Source organism: Dama dama, chromosome 18 (assembly GCF_033118175.1).
Source record: "Dama dama isolate Ldn47 chromosome 18, ASM3311817v1, whole genome shotgun sequence".
Classification (NCBI taxonomy): Eukaryota; Metazoa; Chordata; class Mammalia; order Artiodactyla; family Cervidae; genus Dama; species Dama dama.
The window spans coordinates 65,379,325-65,399,513 of record NC_083698.1 but is presented as its reverse complement, the minus strand read 5'-3'; the positions used below and the strand labels follow the sequence as shown (position 1 = coordinate 65,399,513).

General features: G+C 33.8%; 1 protein-coding gene across 1 annotated transcript in view; it reads right to left on the bottom strand.

Moving 5' to 3' along the window:
- The window catches only part of HIBADH (3-hydroxyisobutyrate dehydrogenase), a 109,849-nt gene that overhangs the window by 63,862 nt on the left and 25,798 nt on the right, over positions 1–20,189 (bottom strand). Inside the window, exon 4 of the mRNA XM_061165463.1 lies at positions 17,114–17,235. Coding sequence (XP_061021446.1) covers positions 17,114–17,235 — 122 coding nt within the window. The remainder of the gene's footprint in view (positions 1–17,113; positions 17,236–20,189) is intronic.

The following is a 20,189-nucleotide window of genomic DNA, read 5'->3' as shown; positions in this document are numbered from 1 at the left end:
ATGTCAGGTCATTTGGTTACAATCGCCTATGTGTTTTTAGAACAAGTTTATTATAAGAAGGATTCAATCAATGAAAATTTATTTCAATTCAGCAGTGAGGTCCGGTAGCCAGTATCTTTCAACTCCAGTGTAGATATATTACAGATCAGATTTGCATAAAAGCTAGAACTACACAATTATCTAAAAACACTACTAGTTGTATTAATCAAAATTAAACTAAAAAAAGTCGTGGCCGAAGAGGGAAATGCCTCTTAGAATATTAGAAACATGCACAAGGACGTCTTTTTAACACTAAAACTAAGGTAGCTATGCTATAAAAGACTTCAACACTATCTTGTGAATAATTTTTCTGTGAACACAAGAGAAAGGCACAACTGCTTTGCATTCATTCTTCTTTTATAAAATAGGGACAATCCTTCATTATACAGCCACCTCTTCCTATAGGCTCTGAGAAGAAAAGTTTGACTATTTTTCCCACTTACTTTACTTCAGACAAAACTGATCATCATTTCTAGCTTTTATTCCTAAACCTTCTTTTTTAAGGGAGGGTGGAAAAGTCACAAGAATCAAAGAGAAGCATGCATTATTGTTGTTGATCTGCTGACAGGCTTGGTATTCAACAGTTTGAATACTCAGATTCCATTTTCTTCAGGAAACTGAAACAAATAGTAATCTTTCCAGATCAAACTTCCACCAAGCAGTTTTAGTACAACATTTATCATACCTAGCAAAACCACCAGAGGACAACTCCATCTGCTACAACAAAACAGAGGAAGATAAAGGTCTCCAAACACTTAACAGCACTTTCCAAAAAAGGGGCCATAAACCTAACACCACTGAAAGAGAAATGCAATCTGAGCTCTGCAGACCTAGACAGGAATTGCTTCAATACTATCTTTTCCCCTCTTCCTCGCCATAAAAACTACCCACCCCTAGTTGTGATGTACAGATCCACATCCCAAGGCTTTTAGGAGATTAGGAACCCACAAGGACCAACAAAGACAGGAAACAAGGACTTCTTTCCCACACAAGCTTTTCATTTCAGTAATTACGTACAAGGAACACTGGAAAGAAAAGCAAAAACTATGCCCACTTAGGAGCATATCCAAGACAGAGTGGGTACAACGCAAACTGGACATATATAACATAACCACCCCTGTCAAAGGTTAGGTGCAGAACACCTTAGGAGAATAAAAGACTGATCCCACCCATTTTAGATTATTACTGAGAGGGAATCATCGAGGAGCCCTTCCGAACACAAACACCATATTCAAAGATCTGTGTTCAGATAGGAGTATCTACACCAATAACAGTCAAAGCTCTGGTTTGGGGTCCAAGGAAAAAGTTAATTAAATGCCTTCCTCAGGTTTAATTTAAAGCACAGTTAAAAGGAAAGAGCTTTAAGAAATTTCAGTAGAAAACACAGGAAAAAGCCAGATGCTATCAGATAAATTTTTCATCCTAAACTTTTTGAATTCTTTACATTTATACTGTTTACTAGCTTTTTAAATTATGATTAAAATTAAGGAGAAAGGATAAGAATGTAAATAAAATTAAACGGCAATTATTGAAAAGTTTTTTTTAAGGAAAGTTTTAAGTTTTTTTCTTTTTCAAAAAAGGTTTATATGGAAAAATAAACAGATGCTTGCTTCTTTCTTTGTGTACATTGTGGTATCATCATATAAAAAACTCAAGAACATTTAAAATTCAAGAATAAGTAAAAGGAAGGTATATCACCTTCATTTTTGTTGCCAATGGAAAAAAATTCAGGGCTTAATTTACTATAAGATGTGGAGCGCATAATAGAAAAATAACCTCTTACTTCTTAGATGTTAAAATTTTGCTTTGGCAGGATAAGGGAGAACTATCAGATAAAGATGCATATCCACACACATACACATCTATGATTCTCAAAGGAAAGTAAGCGGGAAATAGTAAATGGTTAGGTCGTGAAACCACAAACAGCTCATTTTCACAGTATCTTTTCCCAAAACTTGTTCCCCAGTTGTGACATTCATACCCACATGACACACAGGACAAATTAAAAGTCAACAATTCCTTATATTGGAATTTTATTTGAAGTTTATTCTGTTGCTCAACTGTACTGCAAATATACTTAATAAGGGGTGGACATCAAAATTACTATTTCAAAACTGTTTTGCTCCTGTTAACTTTATATCTACATATAATTGGTAAGATATACAAATGCCCTAGTTTTCTCACCGCAACAACAAAACAGAATAGGTATTGTTCTTGTAGGTTCTATACAATTCCTTACCTCAATACTAGTTTTCCCATATCACCTCCCCTTTACGAAAACACTGTCCTATGTTCACGTTAGCATACTTCCTGAAATAACAGCAGTTCATTCGTTTAAAGTCATAGCCTCCATCTTCAAAAAACATATCACCACTTAAAACTGATGCATAGATAAAGATCAAGAATTGCTCATTTTTTTTTCCATGAAGAATCTCAATATCATAAGCCACTTTGGTTAGAAAAGATAACATGATTGAAGAGGGCAAAGCTAATCTTGACCCTGCCATAATCGGATGAACCATTAAAGGTCCCTTCCAATACAACCCACAATAGGAAAAAAGAGCAAAACCACAAAAAAATAACATGTGACTAACTTTCAGTTTTCATCATTATCCAGTTGGACAATTTTCTGACCAGCAATAATAATTATTCACTTGGAATTTCACCCCAGTAAAGATCAGGGTCAAACTATCCTTAAGAAAAATTTTTTTCCAGAAATTTCTTGCCAGTATTCTCTACTCTGCCTTTTCTATTCTTCATATTCACAGCAATCCATCTTGTAAGCATTTCTGGGGAGAACTGGATAATCCTTAGAATAAGAACAAACTGAAATAAAAGAAGCTTCATATATAACTTCCAAAATAACCTGGGAAGACCACAATACTCTTCTTCAGTGTTCTGAGCTGTTAGTAACAAGAATGCTGGTTTATTTTTTTCCCGTTGAACACACCAGGATAAGGGGAAGAAGGGTGCACTCATCATTCTTTTCAAACTGCTGCCAATCATGCCTGAAGCTAGATCTATGAGGATGAAACCATACGTATCACACTTGAAATTCTCACTCTTAGTATATGCAAAAAAAGAGATTAGGTGAGGTCCAGTTTGTATTCCAAATATATACTAGCATATCACATTTCAACATACTTGATCTTCACAAAATTCAAAGAAAAATTAGCAAAGTAAAACAAAATAAACATATTTTCCTATAGCTTTTGATGAAATCTATGTTTTATACTTAAGCTATGAGGAGTATGGGTGTGTTTGTGCATCTCTCTTTTTTCAACTAATATGAATTATGTTTAGAAAGTACCTTCAATAATCAGAATAAAACTATTGAAAGACAGACACACTCACATACCACACACGACTCTTAAAGGCCTTCTGCAAAAGCTGTTGGGACAGATTTTTTTTAAAATATGACTGAAGAACTGTGCATATTGAGAGGGTATAAAAATATGACAGGATAAAAACCATTAACTCCCAATACATTATAATTCTTTCAGTAAAACACATGATGATAGCTGTAATGTGAAATTAGACTAAATACTGTACTTTATTATTATTGAGCAATAAACTTTGATACACTGTTAATTGCAAGGCTTAATGCTGAATACTATAAACATACTAAAAATGGTATACATGCAGTTAAACATTATTTTTGTAAAGGCCAATTTTTGGTGATTAAAAAGTTGTAAAAGTACACTTAAATAAATAATTTATTTTTTTAAATAAAAATTTAAAACACAAGTTAAAAGAGTAAACGTATGTCAAACTGTTCTGTGTACTCATACTTCAACCACATAGCTAAAAAGATACCCTCTGACATCTTTTCATCTTCTTTCCAAGGAAGTTATTTTAGAGGGTTTAAAACTTCTGGCTTTCACTTCTGGTTCTGCATTTTCTCGTCCCTTTTATTCTTGTCATTGACTAGATTCAAGCATAGAAGACCAAAACCAAAACTGATTTAAATTATCGAAGTTTAAAAAAATAAAAAAATAATAAATAATCGAAGTTTTCTAATAATTTCTTCTATATTGGGGTGACAGGGGGAGGGGGGAAGTCATTGAATGGTGATATCAATGGAATGTGAAAAAGTATTTCGTTGATTTCTTTTTTTTAATTTAAAAAAAAAAAAAGCCTTTTTGTTATTCTAGCAACCAAAGAAATTCCAAATTTGAAAGTACTTCTCCTTTCATAATAAAACCCTCTACCTAAAATGTCTTCTTGCTATAGCAAGATATATAGCCTGATATATCAGGCTAATTCTTATAATAATTCCAGTTTGTCATATCACACCTTCCAAAATGAGCCTCAACTTTCACACTAAAAAAAAAAAAAAGAGGACAGCTTGCATTTCACGAAGTTGCTATAAGGATTAAATGATTTAAAATACACAAACCACCTAGCATGATAGCCAGACACACCAAAGGTACTTAATAAATATTAGCTGCCTTCTAAAAGTTTCTGTATTATGAATTTTAAGGAGGTTAAATATATTTTGAATCCACTTATTGATAAGGCTGTGTGCTTTCCACTTCATTACGCTTCACTCCATTAAAATTGTCAGATTTTTTCTAAGAAAGAGGGGGAAGGGAGGCAGCAGACAAACTGAAACAGAAAAACAACATAGATGGTATTGCCCTTTCATTTTCTTAAGTATTTTTTAAAACAAAATTGACTTTTTATCGCTCTTATCTATTTTTCCAAGAAAGTTTTTCTTCATCTTTTTGTATTAGAAATCAAGTTTAAGCCGACACTCTAGGCCAAAAGTACACCTAAAAGTGAGCATGATGTATCTTGGTTGCTGAACATTTTACAGTTTAAGGGCCTCATGCAATCTCTTTAAAAAAAAAAAAAAAAAAAGACTGACGCGTACGGACAACTAAACATTCTCTCACAGTTATGAACTATTTCACACCACTTGAACGTTTCCCTTGATTAATTTTATACGCCAACACACTTTCTCCTTCTTTACTCTCAACCCCGTGGTTTTCTAAGCCACAGAATCCACTGATGACTGAACTCTTCGCATTCCATTTCACTTCTCAACACCCCCCCACTCCCACCCCACCCACCCCCAGGAGATGCCAGCATTGTCTGTGTGGAGTTGGGAACAATACACTTCCACTGCTGGTTAATTTACATCAGATTCGGCCAGGCCTGGGGAGCAGTGTGCGGTCTTAACCCTCTTTCTCCTGTTTCCCCCCTCCCTTTTAAAAAATTTAAATTACTCTTTTTAATTTAAAAACTTCCGGATGTTTTATTACCTTGGCAGCTTTACTTTTTCTCTGGAAAGACTAAAAAGGTAAGCTTAAACAGTTTTTGTCAGGTTAATGTCTAGTCTTTTTTTTACACGCATACATGACAACCAGAATCCACAGTGTTAAAACTGCAATAATAATGTTGCATTTTACCACAGTAACTTCTGTTTGGCACAATTTCACTGGTTTTTGTAGCATAAATATACAAAAAACAAAAACCATTACATAACAGTGAAACTGGCTGTTCTCTAAACCTATTTGTCAGCAGCTACATGTGCTCCTGAGGATATAAAAGGATTTGATGCTTGCTTTCGCTATTTTCATTCTTTATTTTAGAAAACCATACAATATTATACATGTAAATACAGTAAATCATTATTTCCTTGACCCATATTTATAGAAAAGCAAAAAATTCTTTAATTTTCAAAATCTAATATTAAAAATACTATGAAGTCTAAAAGTCAGTTTTCCTTTGAAAGCCCCCATTAACCGTCTGCTCGTCAGCAAAGTTACAGTTAAAAAATTTTTTTTTCAGATATCTGAAAAAAATTAAGTATGTTAAACTCTTTAATAAAATTTATAATTAAAGCTATCTCAGAGATTGAAATCCTCAGTTTCCAACCAAGAAAATTTCACAGAATTAAATATTTTATCTAAAATCAAACAAGTTAAACATGTTCCATCAATACAATTTAAAAATAAGATATGCAGACACTCCCCAACATACGCAAATGATACAAATAATTAGGAATCACATTTCATTCATTTAAATTTTAAAACACTTCCATCTATGAGACTCCAAAAGTATGAGTACATGGTTTTAACTTTAATGTCTACTTTCTACACTACTTTTTCTTCTCTTCTCATCCTAGCTCCCTCTAGACCCCCAACATATACATAAAATAGATCATTTAAGCCAGTGGTATTTGAGAACATCACCCCTCCTCCTCCAGTTAGACAGTCTTGCCTTTTATATCTATGTGGAGGTTCCCATGGCAACACTCACTTACACCAATACTATTTCCAACTGAAATGAAAGAAGCCAAACTCTTAATGCTTCGTTACTAAATTACACACACCCTAAGAGTAAGGATTTTTCTCTATCATTTTTTAATGAAAAAGTAGATTTCTACAATTTCCACAAAATAAGTCATTTTAATATTTTAGAAATAAAAAAACAGTCATTGTAGGCAATTATATATGCATATTATTACAGGAGATTTGCATGTGCTTGTTTTTATTACATAAAACTGATATACTGAGTCAGGAAGCTGACTCAATTATAATTATAAATAGTATAATTTTTACTAATCCAGCCTACTGTATCAAATTCTTCTCCCTGCCCCCCCTTAAGGTTGGCTACATAGCTCACAAAAACCCTGGTGAGAAATTCTAACAAAAAAAACCAAGAAGCAATTCATGGACAGCAGGAGGCAATTCCAGAACACAGGCACAATCTATAAAGAAAAACCACTACAGCTTTTTGATGTTAAATAAGTAGAAATATCAGCATACAACAAAGCCAAGAAGCAAACTGCTGTATCAAGTTTAAAAGTAAAATATTCAGCGTTAAGTGTCATGCACACCTTTTGTCAAGTTTCAAATACGAAATTTTCCTAATTTTTAAAACAAAGTATTCTTGGTAATACTGAAGGTTTCCATGTATTTATTTTTAGTACAACACACATTACAATCAAGTTATTCAAAATATAGGGGAGGAGAGGGTTGTGTTGTGTGTGTGTGTATATATAAAAGAAGGAACACCAAAGTGGGAGGTCAAACACTTAATTTGAAAACATACACATTTCTTAATCAGGCTGTACACACTAAGGAGCCTCAGAGGAAGAGGTGAGAATATAAACTGAGTAACATTTCATAAAGCATTTTAATAAATAATCAAAGCTAAGCATTAAACATAGCTCTGTACAGTGAACACATTTTTTAAAAGGATAAAAATCAATAGAATACACTGAACCTTATTTATTCTGACAAAATACTGTGGCACCTGAATACTTGTATCATACAATTTTTTTCTGAAGAGTTTATTAACTTATATATGGGTTCATAAAAATAGAACATTAATATATTTTAATGAAAGAATCTTTTTTATTAAAATTTATAATGAGTCTTTTTTTCCCTGCTTTTACATTATCACTTTCTTAAAATGGGCTGACTCAAAAGACTATAAAGACTCCCTCAAAACCAGTACAGGAAACTGCAAGAATTTACTTTCCCAAAAACAGCTTTTAAGACATGAACGTGAACTGCCTAATGAATCTCATAGTTAGGCTTGTGAACAGGACCAACTTGCACATTTCAGAGGTCCTTCCTTCTTTTTAAAAATTCCCATACAGTGAAACCTGCTGACACCGCTTTTACAAGGCCTGGGCTGGGTGTTGAGGGGAGCAGGGCACTGATTTGCCACAGTGGGGCAGGGGGCGGATGGATTTTTGCAACATTTGTGAGGGTTTCATAGGCAGGATCCCCTCTCCAGGGTTTAGACAAGTAAAACAAAACCAAAAAAATACCCAACTGTTAAATGTTCATTTTATTAAAAAAAAAAAAAAAAAAGGTAATCCTCTACAAATGTCTCAACGTTTTAATTTACTTTCATTTCAGTATTAACCACCTAAATGCAAATACTTGCAGTTCAGAAATCTTTTCAGTTCTTTGGAGAGTGACATTTAATCAACCTTGATATTAGATGTATTTTTAAGCTAACTTCAAAAGCAAAATCTAGAAAAAGTATTATGACCTCTCATGAACAAAAAAGAAGATTTTAAAATCCTCCCTTTATCACAAGCAGGTTTGGATGCAATGCCACCTGGTGGCACAGAAAAAAAATTTTTTTTAACGAAGCTTAGATTTTTAGAAACTGAGCTATTCTATGAAAACACCAACCCACCCCTTCAGGCTACTCTGCCTTCCTCCGAAACAAATTATTCATCCTGCCGTTTAATAATAATGACTAATTTTTATTTTAAAACTTTAAAAATTTTAAGCAATTAACTGCATATGACAATATCCTTAGTGTTTAAATATCATAAAGGAAGCCAAACATTTTTTTCTTTTTTCAAAAACCTACAACTACCAAAGCTCTAATTTTTAAAAGATGAAATACTTAAGAATTGGGGATGTAGGGATGGAGTAACCGAATGGCTTTGTAAAATTACACTGTATAATTAATTCCATGGTAAGAATGTTTTTATGGTGTGTTTTGGTGACCTTTTATTACCATCAAGTTCACAATGCTGGTGGGCTGCCTTTTAATCCCTCCGCAGACAAAGGCCCTAAATAAACACAGATCCCTTCCTGGGAAAAAGTCCACTCTGGTTAAATGGTAAGGAAATGAGTAAATCATTAGTAATCTTTAAAGCCAAAGCTATAAACTCAAGTTACCTTAAGTTGAAATGAAAGTGTCCTGCAAGAGTTTCAAAGTTCTGTCACAGATAGAAATCTCCAGCTCTTGACTCCAGACTAGGCGCCAGCTGATAAACAAACAATTTAAGTCAAGAGCTGGAGAATTCCCAGCTTTTTCATTTAATGGCTTTGGCCCAGAGTATTTATTGCCTCCAGTTTTATTCTCACTTAGCTCTAAGAGGAAATTTAAACTCATCATTATCTTAAAGCCCCATATGGGTAGCAGTCAGCTCACCTGATAGAGCTCCTCTTACTCGGTACCAGTTCGAGTCTCTACTAGAAGTGATGTAATAATGTAAACTAATTAACCAGTGTTCAGTTGACTTCTTAACAGGCTACATAAATTGTGTTCAATATAGTTTACATTCCCACTTGGGGTAGTAACGATTCCAAAAAATTTAATTCTGCAGTTTTATTCCAAACTACCAGCTAAAATGGGTAAGGACAATGTCAGCTTTCTCAATCCCCGACATGCACCCACCCAGCCTCCCTCTACCCTCACTCTCACCCTTGTCCACCAGCCCTTGAATATTACATAAAGCAACTTTTCTGTATAAAAGTAGGCTATTTCTATTAACTTCAAGATACTCAGTGTTGCCAGATCTAGTTCCCAACAGAGCAGGGTGTAAGATTTAAGATGTAAATGCCCGATCATGAAAAGTTGTTGATTTTATACGAGTACTAGTAAGAATGTAAAAGTACAGCCCAATTAAAGCCCATAAGATACCATCAAAAATTTCTAAATGCTGTTTTTAGATGTTTGCTACTAAAGATTACAGATCTCAAAGCCATAACTATACTGTTGCTTCTATTTCATTCTCAAAATTATCATTTACTTTTAAAGAAAAATCTCATCTCTACTCAGGATTTTATGTCAAAATAATTCAACTATCTGAGTGTTTGCAGATATTTCACAATTACAATAAATCAACTATCCTTCTTCCTCTAGCCGCTTATCTAATGAAAAAAACGCTGCAAGAAAATTTTTATAGCCTAAGGTAAAGGGTTAATGTGGCATTAATGCAAAGAAAAATTCTCTCATTTCTTAATTTTCAGAAAGTTTTATAAACCTATCTTGGCTAGAAAAGCAAATTAACTATTTCAGTTGTCTGCCAAGATTATTTTTCTAGTTTTACTATATGTACATAGTACATTAAAATGTTGGCCACTTGAAAACAAGTATTACCCTCACACATAAGAATTAGTGGAAAAGAAACATAATTAATGATAAAAACCACTTGTATGACTGGCTTCATACTGTGTTTCACAACTCCATAAGAACAATGCTGTCTTAGAGACTGCAATGGATAAACATTCTGAAGACCACAACTAATAGTCAACAATTTAATTTTTAAAGACATCAGGTGCAAATCTTAAAATTCTTAATACTCTAGAAAAGACTCCATACCTCTCCCTTGCTGGATTTAACCTTAGCTAAACACAAAGTAACAACAAAAACTCTCTACCTTCAGCTCGATTTAAATTGCTTAATGGAGCAGAGAGATGGTGAGTTGGCTATCAAACCTTCATTGGCCATGTTGGGAGGATGGCTACCAAGTAATGTGCATGTAAATTTAAATTTTTCACAATTAAAATATCCCAAATAATGTAAAATAAAATAGAATTGTATGCCAAATATATACAGAGAAGGTATTAAATTCAATGTAATATATTTTTTCATCGGCTGCTATCATCAAACTTTAAGAAAATCAGACAACTATAAAACTGCAAATAAATCTGGTAACAGATTGTGATGACAAAGCCCTTGTCAAATTCTTAATTCCATTGCCTCCTCTCACTTCCCCCCAATAGCTATCCCGGGATCACAAGCAAAACAAAATAAAGACATATAATACATCAGGGATATTGGAATTAATTTCATGCTGCTAAGGAATCAACAGATGTTAATGAAAAATAAATTATATACAATTAATAGACTTAGATTTATTTACCAAATCTATTTCACCTTTATATAAACACTGCTAGGCAGTTCTAAACTATGTGACCAGACCCAATTGTGTCTGGTCTGACTTACATCCTGAATGGCAATTAAAGGACATTAAAAATACCCCAGGATTACTTGAGGCAGGACCCCTGCCTTATCCATGCGCTTTCCAACAGAACCATGTGAAGAGAACACAGTGTCCCTCTACCACAGGACAGGGCCTAGCAAGAGCAACTCTGGTAATAGTTACTTGACTGGAAATTGAGATGCAGTTAAAATCTGGCCTGCAGATTTGGAGATGAGGGAATGGCAAACTGCAAGAGAGTAAATTCTTAGAAATAAACTAAGTTGCTGTTAGCAATAATAATTACTACCAAGAATAACTGATAGTAATAATACAAACACTTCATTCAGTGATCACCCTGCATCCTCTACCCCACTCCTCCACTATTTTCTTAGGAGACAAATTATTAACACTGCCTCAACCACGTTATCTTGGGCAGTGAGTCAGCAGTCTTCTCTAAACATGTTAAGAACTCTTTAACACCTTGTATAGGGATTCTCGTCCACAACAACTGTTGTAAGGGAGTTTCAGACATGCTAAAGAATGTAAAAAGACGCTTTTATGGGCACCTCTTCTTTGGGACTAATTTCAAAGAAATCCTTGGAATTTATTTACCAAACGTCTCTGAACCACTTTGTGCAAACTGGAGAAAATCCCAGGCAAAATGTACTCTCCAGAGACAGAAGGGATACTTAATGGATACAGGGTGATAAGTAAAATTATGGGTAAATGTAAATGGATAACATAATTAACTCATTTCTGGGTATACTGGTACTGATGAATCTTATGTCATATCTAAAGAAATAGATTTGTCCATTAAATCAAGTTAAAGAAAAATTTAATTATTTGAGTTTCTACTAAAGTTTTAAATGCCACTGAATCAGACCAAGGAGAGGCTTACTTTAGCATTTTAAGATAGACTAATCCAAGTCTCTGATACAGAAGTCAATGCCACAAAGTACTTCTAAGTTTTATAATAAAAAATAGAAACTGATCATTTTAAAAGAACTAAAAATCATCACAATAATACAATTCTTTAAAGGAAAGAACCCATGAAAATGAATTATCTGAGTCATGTTAAACCAACTGATTTCAAAACATTAAAAACAATATTACTGAGGTAAGACTAAAATTCAACAATGAATACTGTAGAAAATACTACTGTATAATCAAACAGCTTATGAGAGCACCAAAGACCTCCTATGATAGCTCTTCCCCCACACACACACATTACAAACCACAGTAAATTAAGTTATATGAAATCTGGTAAAAGAATTTGCTTTTGGACAGAAATAGCAATGTTTCAGCCCAAAGCAAAGTAAAATTGCCAAGCTATAAACCTAAGAAAATGTTTTAATGGAAATGCCAAGAGACCCTTAACCATAACGGTGTTAGGTGCCAAAATGTAAATAAATTTTGTTTTTGTGCTCCCTTTACCATAAATTAGATACAGGTCGAGTGGAAAAACAGTAGGTATCCAATTCAGTGAGTGGTAAAGGCTAAGACTTGTACATTTGATTTTAAAAACAATAATGGAGTCTATGTGAGACTTTCATTGAAGAATTAAGCAAGCAAGTCTAGCACTGTAAGAGAAACTCCTTAATAGGTCTTATGCTTACTATTCCATATTCTAAGAATATCTCAAACAAATTACTAAAATTTAACCCAGCCAAGTAGAGTATAAAATCTGGTTTCCTGGTCAGGAACTGTTATACAAACACATACACACAAGTTCAATTATTTAATTTTGACATTAATCCTAACCAGGGCAACACAGTTTAGCAAATCAATGAGGCTGGCCAGCACAGAAAGACTTGGGCTATCTACAAGAGCCATTTCAGAGTCACTTCAACTCAAGGTTTCTGTGCAAACCTACAGACATACTATGCAATCAATGATCTGGTTCTTCCATTATTCAAGCACAGTTAAATGCTATAATTATGCCCTTGGCACAGAAAGAACAGTATTTAGATATCGATTACAAACAATAGTTTTTAATTTGCTTTATATCTAGTATTCATTATACAAGAGAGCTGATCAAACTGGAACTAACTCTGGGGTAGCAGACCACACCCCCCGCAAAAAAAAAGCATGTGTCCAAAACGGTGTCACTAAACAACATTTCACATTAAAGGATTACAACTTTCACAAAGATATGATTTACACAAAACAGATAAATAGATTAGGGCATCATACTTATGAGGCCAGTGTCATGGCTAACAGACAGAGATCCTGGTTAGCTTTACTGTGATGAACAAACTGTTAAACAAAGGCATGGCATTAGACACATAGGGACTCAATATACAGGTGATCCAGTTTAACTAACTCCAAGTGAAACTACCTGCGAAGTCCTAGCAATACAAAGAGAAATGTTCCACAAGCATACCAAGCTTGTGCATGCCTCAAAACCCTTACAGAGTACCTCACTGAGAACAGTCTACCCCTGGACCTATGCGCTCAGATCTCTGCTTAAATTTCACTTCCCCAGAGAAGGTTCCCTGTCCACTCGATGTAAAAGGGCCCTCCCCTTCGTCTGTCTCCTTAAATGCTTACTCTCTGTTTTTTTCTTCACAGTACTTACTATTGAAATTATTCTTATTTGTTTATCCTCTCTATTCCGATCAAATCATAAGCTCCATAAGACAAAAGATGTTGAGGATCTTTAAAGCTCTATCTCTAGTACCTAGAACATACCTAGTACATAACAAGTACTCAATAAATGTTTATTGCACAAAAGGAAGAATGAAGCAAGTCCCCTGCAATCAAGGTCCTGTCAGCATAAAAGAGAATACTAGAATATATGATCAGAAAACAGTATATAACACTGTAAGAATTATATAAATACAATAATTTAAGTATAAGACATTCCACTGAAGAAAAAACTGAAGACCTTCACTTTTACTTTTAAGTTCCAGGCTCCCTGGAACTTAAAAGTAAAAGTGAAGGTCTTTCAATTTATCAACAGAAGTACAACAGAAAATGAAACCAAAGGTGGTAGAATTATATGAACTAACCAATTTCCTTTCTTCCTTGCTTAAAGAGTATTTACTACAGAATAGTCAAATCTAACTCCAAATTCCAATGGTTCTCCTTGGATCTGTGAATCATCTACAAGGTTTCCAGCCAATCTTTAACATAAATGTTCCACTTCCAGAATTTAAAATCCTTTACTAGCCTAGAATCAGGTGTATGAATCAGATCTGGCGTTACCCTCTCTTTAAATATCCAGAAAGGTCAAATTAAGTATTAATAGCCACCCCAGATAGGACAAAGAGTAGGAGAACCACGTAAGAACTTCAAAGGTAATAGTAAGGCTTTATTTCTTAAACTGGGAGGGGGGAACACATGGGCCTGATGTGTACTTATAGTTTGTACCTTTATAATTTTATAAATATTTTATATATAAATTCATATTTAATAAAAATTCGGGGAAAAAACTTACTCCCTGCACTCAAAAAGATTCAGCTTTACAGGAAGAAGAGAATCAACATCTATAAATATAATGTAATATGGGCTTTGATAAAGGCATGTACAGTTTCACAGCTTCAAAAGGAAGCACCAGGATTTCCCTAGTGGTCCAGTGGTTAAAGACTCTGTGCCTTCACTGCAGAGGCAAAGGGTTTGATCCCTGGCTGGGGAAGTTAAAAAAGGAAGCACCAAAATCGGTTGAGGTATGTCAAAATATTTTATAAAGTAGTATCTATGGTACAAAGTGATAACTGCACAAGCATATAACAGTTATTTACATTGGTTTCAGGATGATAATTACAACAGTTTAAGCATCAATTTGCTTTTGATTTTTAAAAAAGAAATCATATGAAACAAGTAAAATTGAATAAAAGCTAGCAGAAAGCAGAAGAAGGGGCTGGACTGAAGAAATCACTGTCTTAAAAATCTGTACAACTTCAAATTTTTCATCTGGATTTTAAAAAAGGTTCTCTTTAAAATGCTAACCACAGAATAAGGAGTATAATGTGTTCCCATTTTAATTTTCAGAATACTACTGTATTTGTAGGTAACACCTCTATATAATTACATAAAAATGCATTTTTTAAGCCTAAGATAAGAAACAAACGAAGAGTGGGGGGAGGAGGATAAAAATGGGGGAAATTTTTTTTTAAGATTTTATGAAAATTACCTCAAATAATGTGTGTTTTAGGACTGACAAACATAGAACCTCTGTAAAACTGTAAGCCCATCTGGGTGTCTAACCCAGGCTTTTCCCAGATCCCTTTTCCTAAATTTTATTCAGTTAAAATACAATGATTTTAAAACCTGCTAACTCTAACTTACAGAAAGTTCCCTCTATTTTAACTGAGAAAGTGTAGACAATTTTAACCCATGTAAAAAATATAAAAATATTAACTATGAGAAGACAAACATAAGTTTCTATAATATGCTGGCCAATCTCATAATGATAATGTGTCAAGCAACAAATTATCACAAACCATCTCTACACAAAGTTTTCAATCTGTAATACAGATCAGACTGAAGTAAATTCACTTTTACAAATAAGCATTTTTATACTCTAAAACCACAAAACTGTGATAAAAATAACTTGATAAGGACGAAAAGTAATCTCAAAGTTTTATCACAAAAAAGACTGTATTTTAAAGGTTAAAATAACATTTAAAAATCAAGTTGGAAAAAAAAAATCAAGTTGGTATTTTTCATTATCAAATGATAATTTCAGGCTATACTCTTGAAGCAAAAGAAGATCAATCAATAAGATCAACTGATAATGTTCCACAGCAATTGTCAAATTAAATTACAGAACCACTCAAAGAACAAAGAACTGTTCATTTACTGAATCTATTCTATAAATAAATTTCAATACCAAGCTTAAAACTGATTATTAGTATTTTGTAATCAAAGATCCATACCACATTATAAATCTTTACACCTAAAATCCTACTTAAATGATTCAATATAACAATTATAGGGGCTAAAAATTATTTATACCTCCACCTATACTCAAAGGGCTTCCCTGAGAGCTCATTGGTAAAGAATCTGCCTGTAATGCAGGAGACCCCAGTTGGATTCCTGGGATGGGAAGATCCACTAGAGAAGGGACAAGTTACCCACTGCAGTATTCTTGGGATTCCCTTGTAGCTCAGCTGGTAAAGAACCCGCCCACAATGCGGGAGACCTGGGTTTGATCCCTGGGTTGGAAAGATACCCTGGAAAAGAGAAAGGCTACCCACTCCATATTCTGGCCTAGAGAATTCCATGGACTGTATAGACCATGGGGTTGCAAAGAGTCAGACATGACTGAGTGACTTTCACTTTCTATAATCAAAAGGGTTTGGGATATAAGATTCCTTTACAAGCCCACTAGGTTCTTTATGAAAAAGAAACTGATTTAAATTATTATATTTCATTATTTTTTAATTCCAAAGCCAACAATCAAGTTTAATAGGAATAAAATTGTTATTCCATTGTCTACTGCTATAATTACATATGTATGTGTATATATGTATGCACATATGTATGTGTATGTGGATATATATTTGATTACACAGTAACTCTGGAAAATTTTTAAATTATAGGAAATCATAATCCTGCCATTCCAAAATACCCAGATATCCATATTAGTATTTTATATAATATTAAGCTTTTAGAATTTTATTAGCTCCCTGTCCTCTGATTGAGATGCTGTTGATTTTGAAATTTATTTATAGATTTTTTAATATTAAGCTATCTATACATACATGAGATAAACCAAACCTGGTTGCAGTGCCTGATCTCATTCATACAGTTGTATTTAATTTGTTAATGTACTTTATAAAGTTTTTACTTCTATATTCATGACTGATGTAGACCTATAGTTTTTCTCTCTCATAATGTTTCTAACTGGTTTAATTATCAGAGTTATACACATCTTATAGAATGATTTGGGAAGCATTTCCTCTTTTCTATTGTCTGGGAAAGTTCATATAAAGTTGAGATGGTATGCTCCTTGAAATTCTGGTAACATTTGGTAAAATCACTTGGGCCTAGTATTTTCCTCATGAAATCATTTTCTCTTTTTTGCTACTTCTTCAGTTTCTTTAATAGTTACAAGATTCTTCAGGCTAATTATTTCTTGAATCTCTTCTGAAAAGTTCAGATTTTCTAGCAATTGATCTAGCCTTACCCACAGCAATCTAGATAAAAAATTCACAGCTCTTCAAAGCTGTAACATCCTTTTATCTGAGTTTAGAACAAGCATTGTATTTGGAGAGGGCTAAACAACATGTCAGTTTTGCTTTTTTTATTTGTAATGAGGAAACTGAGAATCTTCAATAACTCTAAAAATAATTGGATTATCTTGGGTACCACAAAATTGTAATTGTTACTTCTGACAAACAGAATAGGTGTGCATCTATTTCAGCTACCACTTACCACCAGAAACAGGGGCATCCATGAAAACTGCTCCCATTTTTTCAACTTCTTTGGCCAGTTCTTTTGAAACCATAGGATCAATAGTACTGGAATCTATTAATAGTGAGCCTTTCTTCACTTTTCTAAGTAAACAAACAGAAATATAGTTTTTTAAAAAGTACAGTTTTATAGTTTTAAAAATATAGTTTACAACTCTGAATAAGTATTTCATGCAACTACTTATAGAATCAGAATCTGCTAAAAGCTGCCAGATATCAAGGAAGTCTCTGGTGTAAATATTAGAAACATTATGAGGGACTTCCCTGGTGCCTCAGTGGTAAAGCATTCACCTGCCAACGCAGGAGACATGGTTTTGATCCCTGATCAGGGAGGATCCCATATGCCGCAGAGCAACTACGCCTGTGTGCCACAACTACTGAGTCTGTGCTCTGCAACAAGAGAAGCCATCGCAATGAGAAGCCTGCACACCACAACGAAGAGCAGCCTCGGCTTCCTGCAGCTAGAGAAAAGCCTACACAGTTACAAAGACCCAGAGCGGCCAAAAATAAATTATATTTTTAAAAAGCTCATTATTAGAACTGGTTCAAAATCTCAAATTCATTTTCAGATCAATTACAGTTCAAAGTAAACTCAAACTATTTCAAATAAACCAAAGTAACCTAATAAACTACATGGTATAAATTCTGGTTTCACGTGAAATACACATTAACCATAATAATGTAGGTTAGCTAAGATGTAAGCAATTTTAAACACCTATTAACTTTAAAGGGGCTATTTGGTAAGATTTAAATTTTTGTTTGTAAAATAGCTGGGTCTCTTTAAAAAGTAATTTACTTGTTTTTAACAAGCCATATTGCAAATTTCACTTATCCACTTTATTTCCACTAGGTAGAAAAAATATAAGCAATTAAAATTTAGCCATTTGCCTTAAAATGGTATATTCTTTAATAATTGTAACTTTGTAAAGATAAAATATCAAACAGATACTAAGGAAAATATAGGAATGGACCTAGAAATCTCAAAGAGTCTTCTTGTTCTTTATGGTAAATTTATATACATACACTGATAAAAGGGGGAAGCAGTCTTTTCATATATCATATTTTACATCAATATTTAAATGGCATTCTTAAAGTAAAGGGCTTCCCTTGTGGCTCTGCTGGTAAAGAATCCGCCTGCAATGCAAGAGACCTGGGTTGGATAGATCCCCTGGAGAAGGGAAAGGCCCCACTCCAGTTTCTGGCCTGGAGAATTCTATGTATATATAGTCCATGGGGTCGCAAAGAGTCGGACATGACTGAGTGACCTTCACTTTCACTTTAAAGTAAAAGTTTTGTTTGCACTCTAAATACAGACTATATACCTGTCGAGTTCCCTTACAGTATATAATCTATGCTATTGTCACTGGCTTGTAAACTAATTTATAATTAGTTAATTATAACTAACTAAATTATAATTTTGTAATTATAATTTAATTATAGACCTAAATTATAATTTTTTTAAAGGGCTATGGCTAACCTTCCCCAAGTTTTTACTACAGATAAACTAACCCACAAGACATTTAATCATAACTATGATTCAAAAATTAAAACTGAATAAATATAAATATTAAAGGGGAAACAGAAAATCACTGCTAAAACCATTAAAAAAATTTTTTTCTACAGAAAAAAATAGCACATAAAATGCTTTAAGCAACAATTTTTGATATACGAATTGATCTGGTCTAAGTGCAGTAACTGAGTATGTTCCATAGAAAGGAAACAGCATACCTTATTATAGACACACTCCAGGATGTATATACCCTAAAATATGAGAATTAAGTTTACCAGTCTTCTGTGATGTTAGTATTTTGTGTGTGTGTGTGTGTGTGTGTGATGTTAGTATTTTTAAGATCTTAAATCTTTAATCAAATGGGAAATCATCTCAAAACCTACACATGCAACTGGGTGTGGGGAAGTGATCCTGACCCAGAAGAAAATAAAGAACCACCCATGAGAAGCAAATTACAGTTCAATGTAAAGCCAAACTCCTTCAAAGCACTCCCTAGACAAAACCACCCTGGTTGGTGGCCACCATATTCCTAATAAAGGATATTAATAAACATAGGATTTTGTCTACACCAAGTTTTTAGTAACTTTTCCCTGAGAGGTAAAGCAGGGCCGTAATTGGAACAGACCAGGTAATGACACAGCTAGGTCACTCAGGACCACACACACTGAGGGCCTGAGGGCTTCATCCAAAATGAGTGTCTTTCAACCTTCTCTGAAATCTAAACATTTATCTTATCGGTTTTCTGCCTAATATTCAAGTGTCTTTTGCTTCTAAGTTTGCTAGTTTTCCAAGGCAATTCCATTTCCCAAAAGCTCCCATTCCATGTATTACAGTTTCATGAAATCAAAACCCTTTCTTTCAGCCTTTCATGTGTCTACTGAGCCTACCAGTTTGTTCTAGCTCTCTGCTAAAATTCAACAACAAAACAAGTTAGGTACAGGAATCAGTAAGACCAGAAAACTAAACTGGGAATTCAACCATTGCCATCCTAATATAACCACAAGGGTCTGGCAGCAGGCACCATTAACCAAAAGGTTCTTGAAGCGAGGCACTGGGTAGGAAATGCTGGCCTAAATTATATATTAATCAGGGAGCTACTGCTAATCTTTCATTCCAGCTTCTCAAAGTTCTTACTACAGATGTACTAACCCATAGGACATACAGTAACTTAATTTCACAATAAATTTTAAATAATAGTGTTCTTTCCAATGCTTGGTTTTATTTTTCATAGAAATCTTTTCCTGAATTTCTATAAACCATAAGAAAAGTATGCTTGTAACATTTGTGTACAGTTTAAAGTCAAGCTTTAAAAAATCTCTTAAAACAGCTTACCAGTGAAAGTGTAAGTTTAACGCAAGAGTTAAAGGAAGAGAAACAAAAAAATTCATTCCCAAAAGTCACATACTTGACTTCAGCGAAAAAATAAACCCTTTACAATGAGAGAGAAACCACACCATTCACTTTTAAGACAAAAGAAAACAGTACAAGAAGACTTTACAAACATAACTGTAATTTCACAACTGTTCTA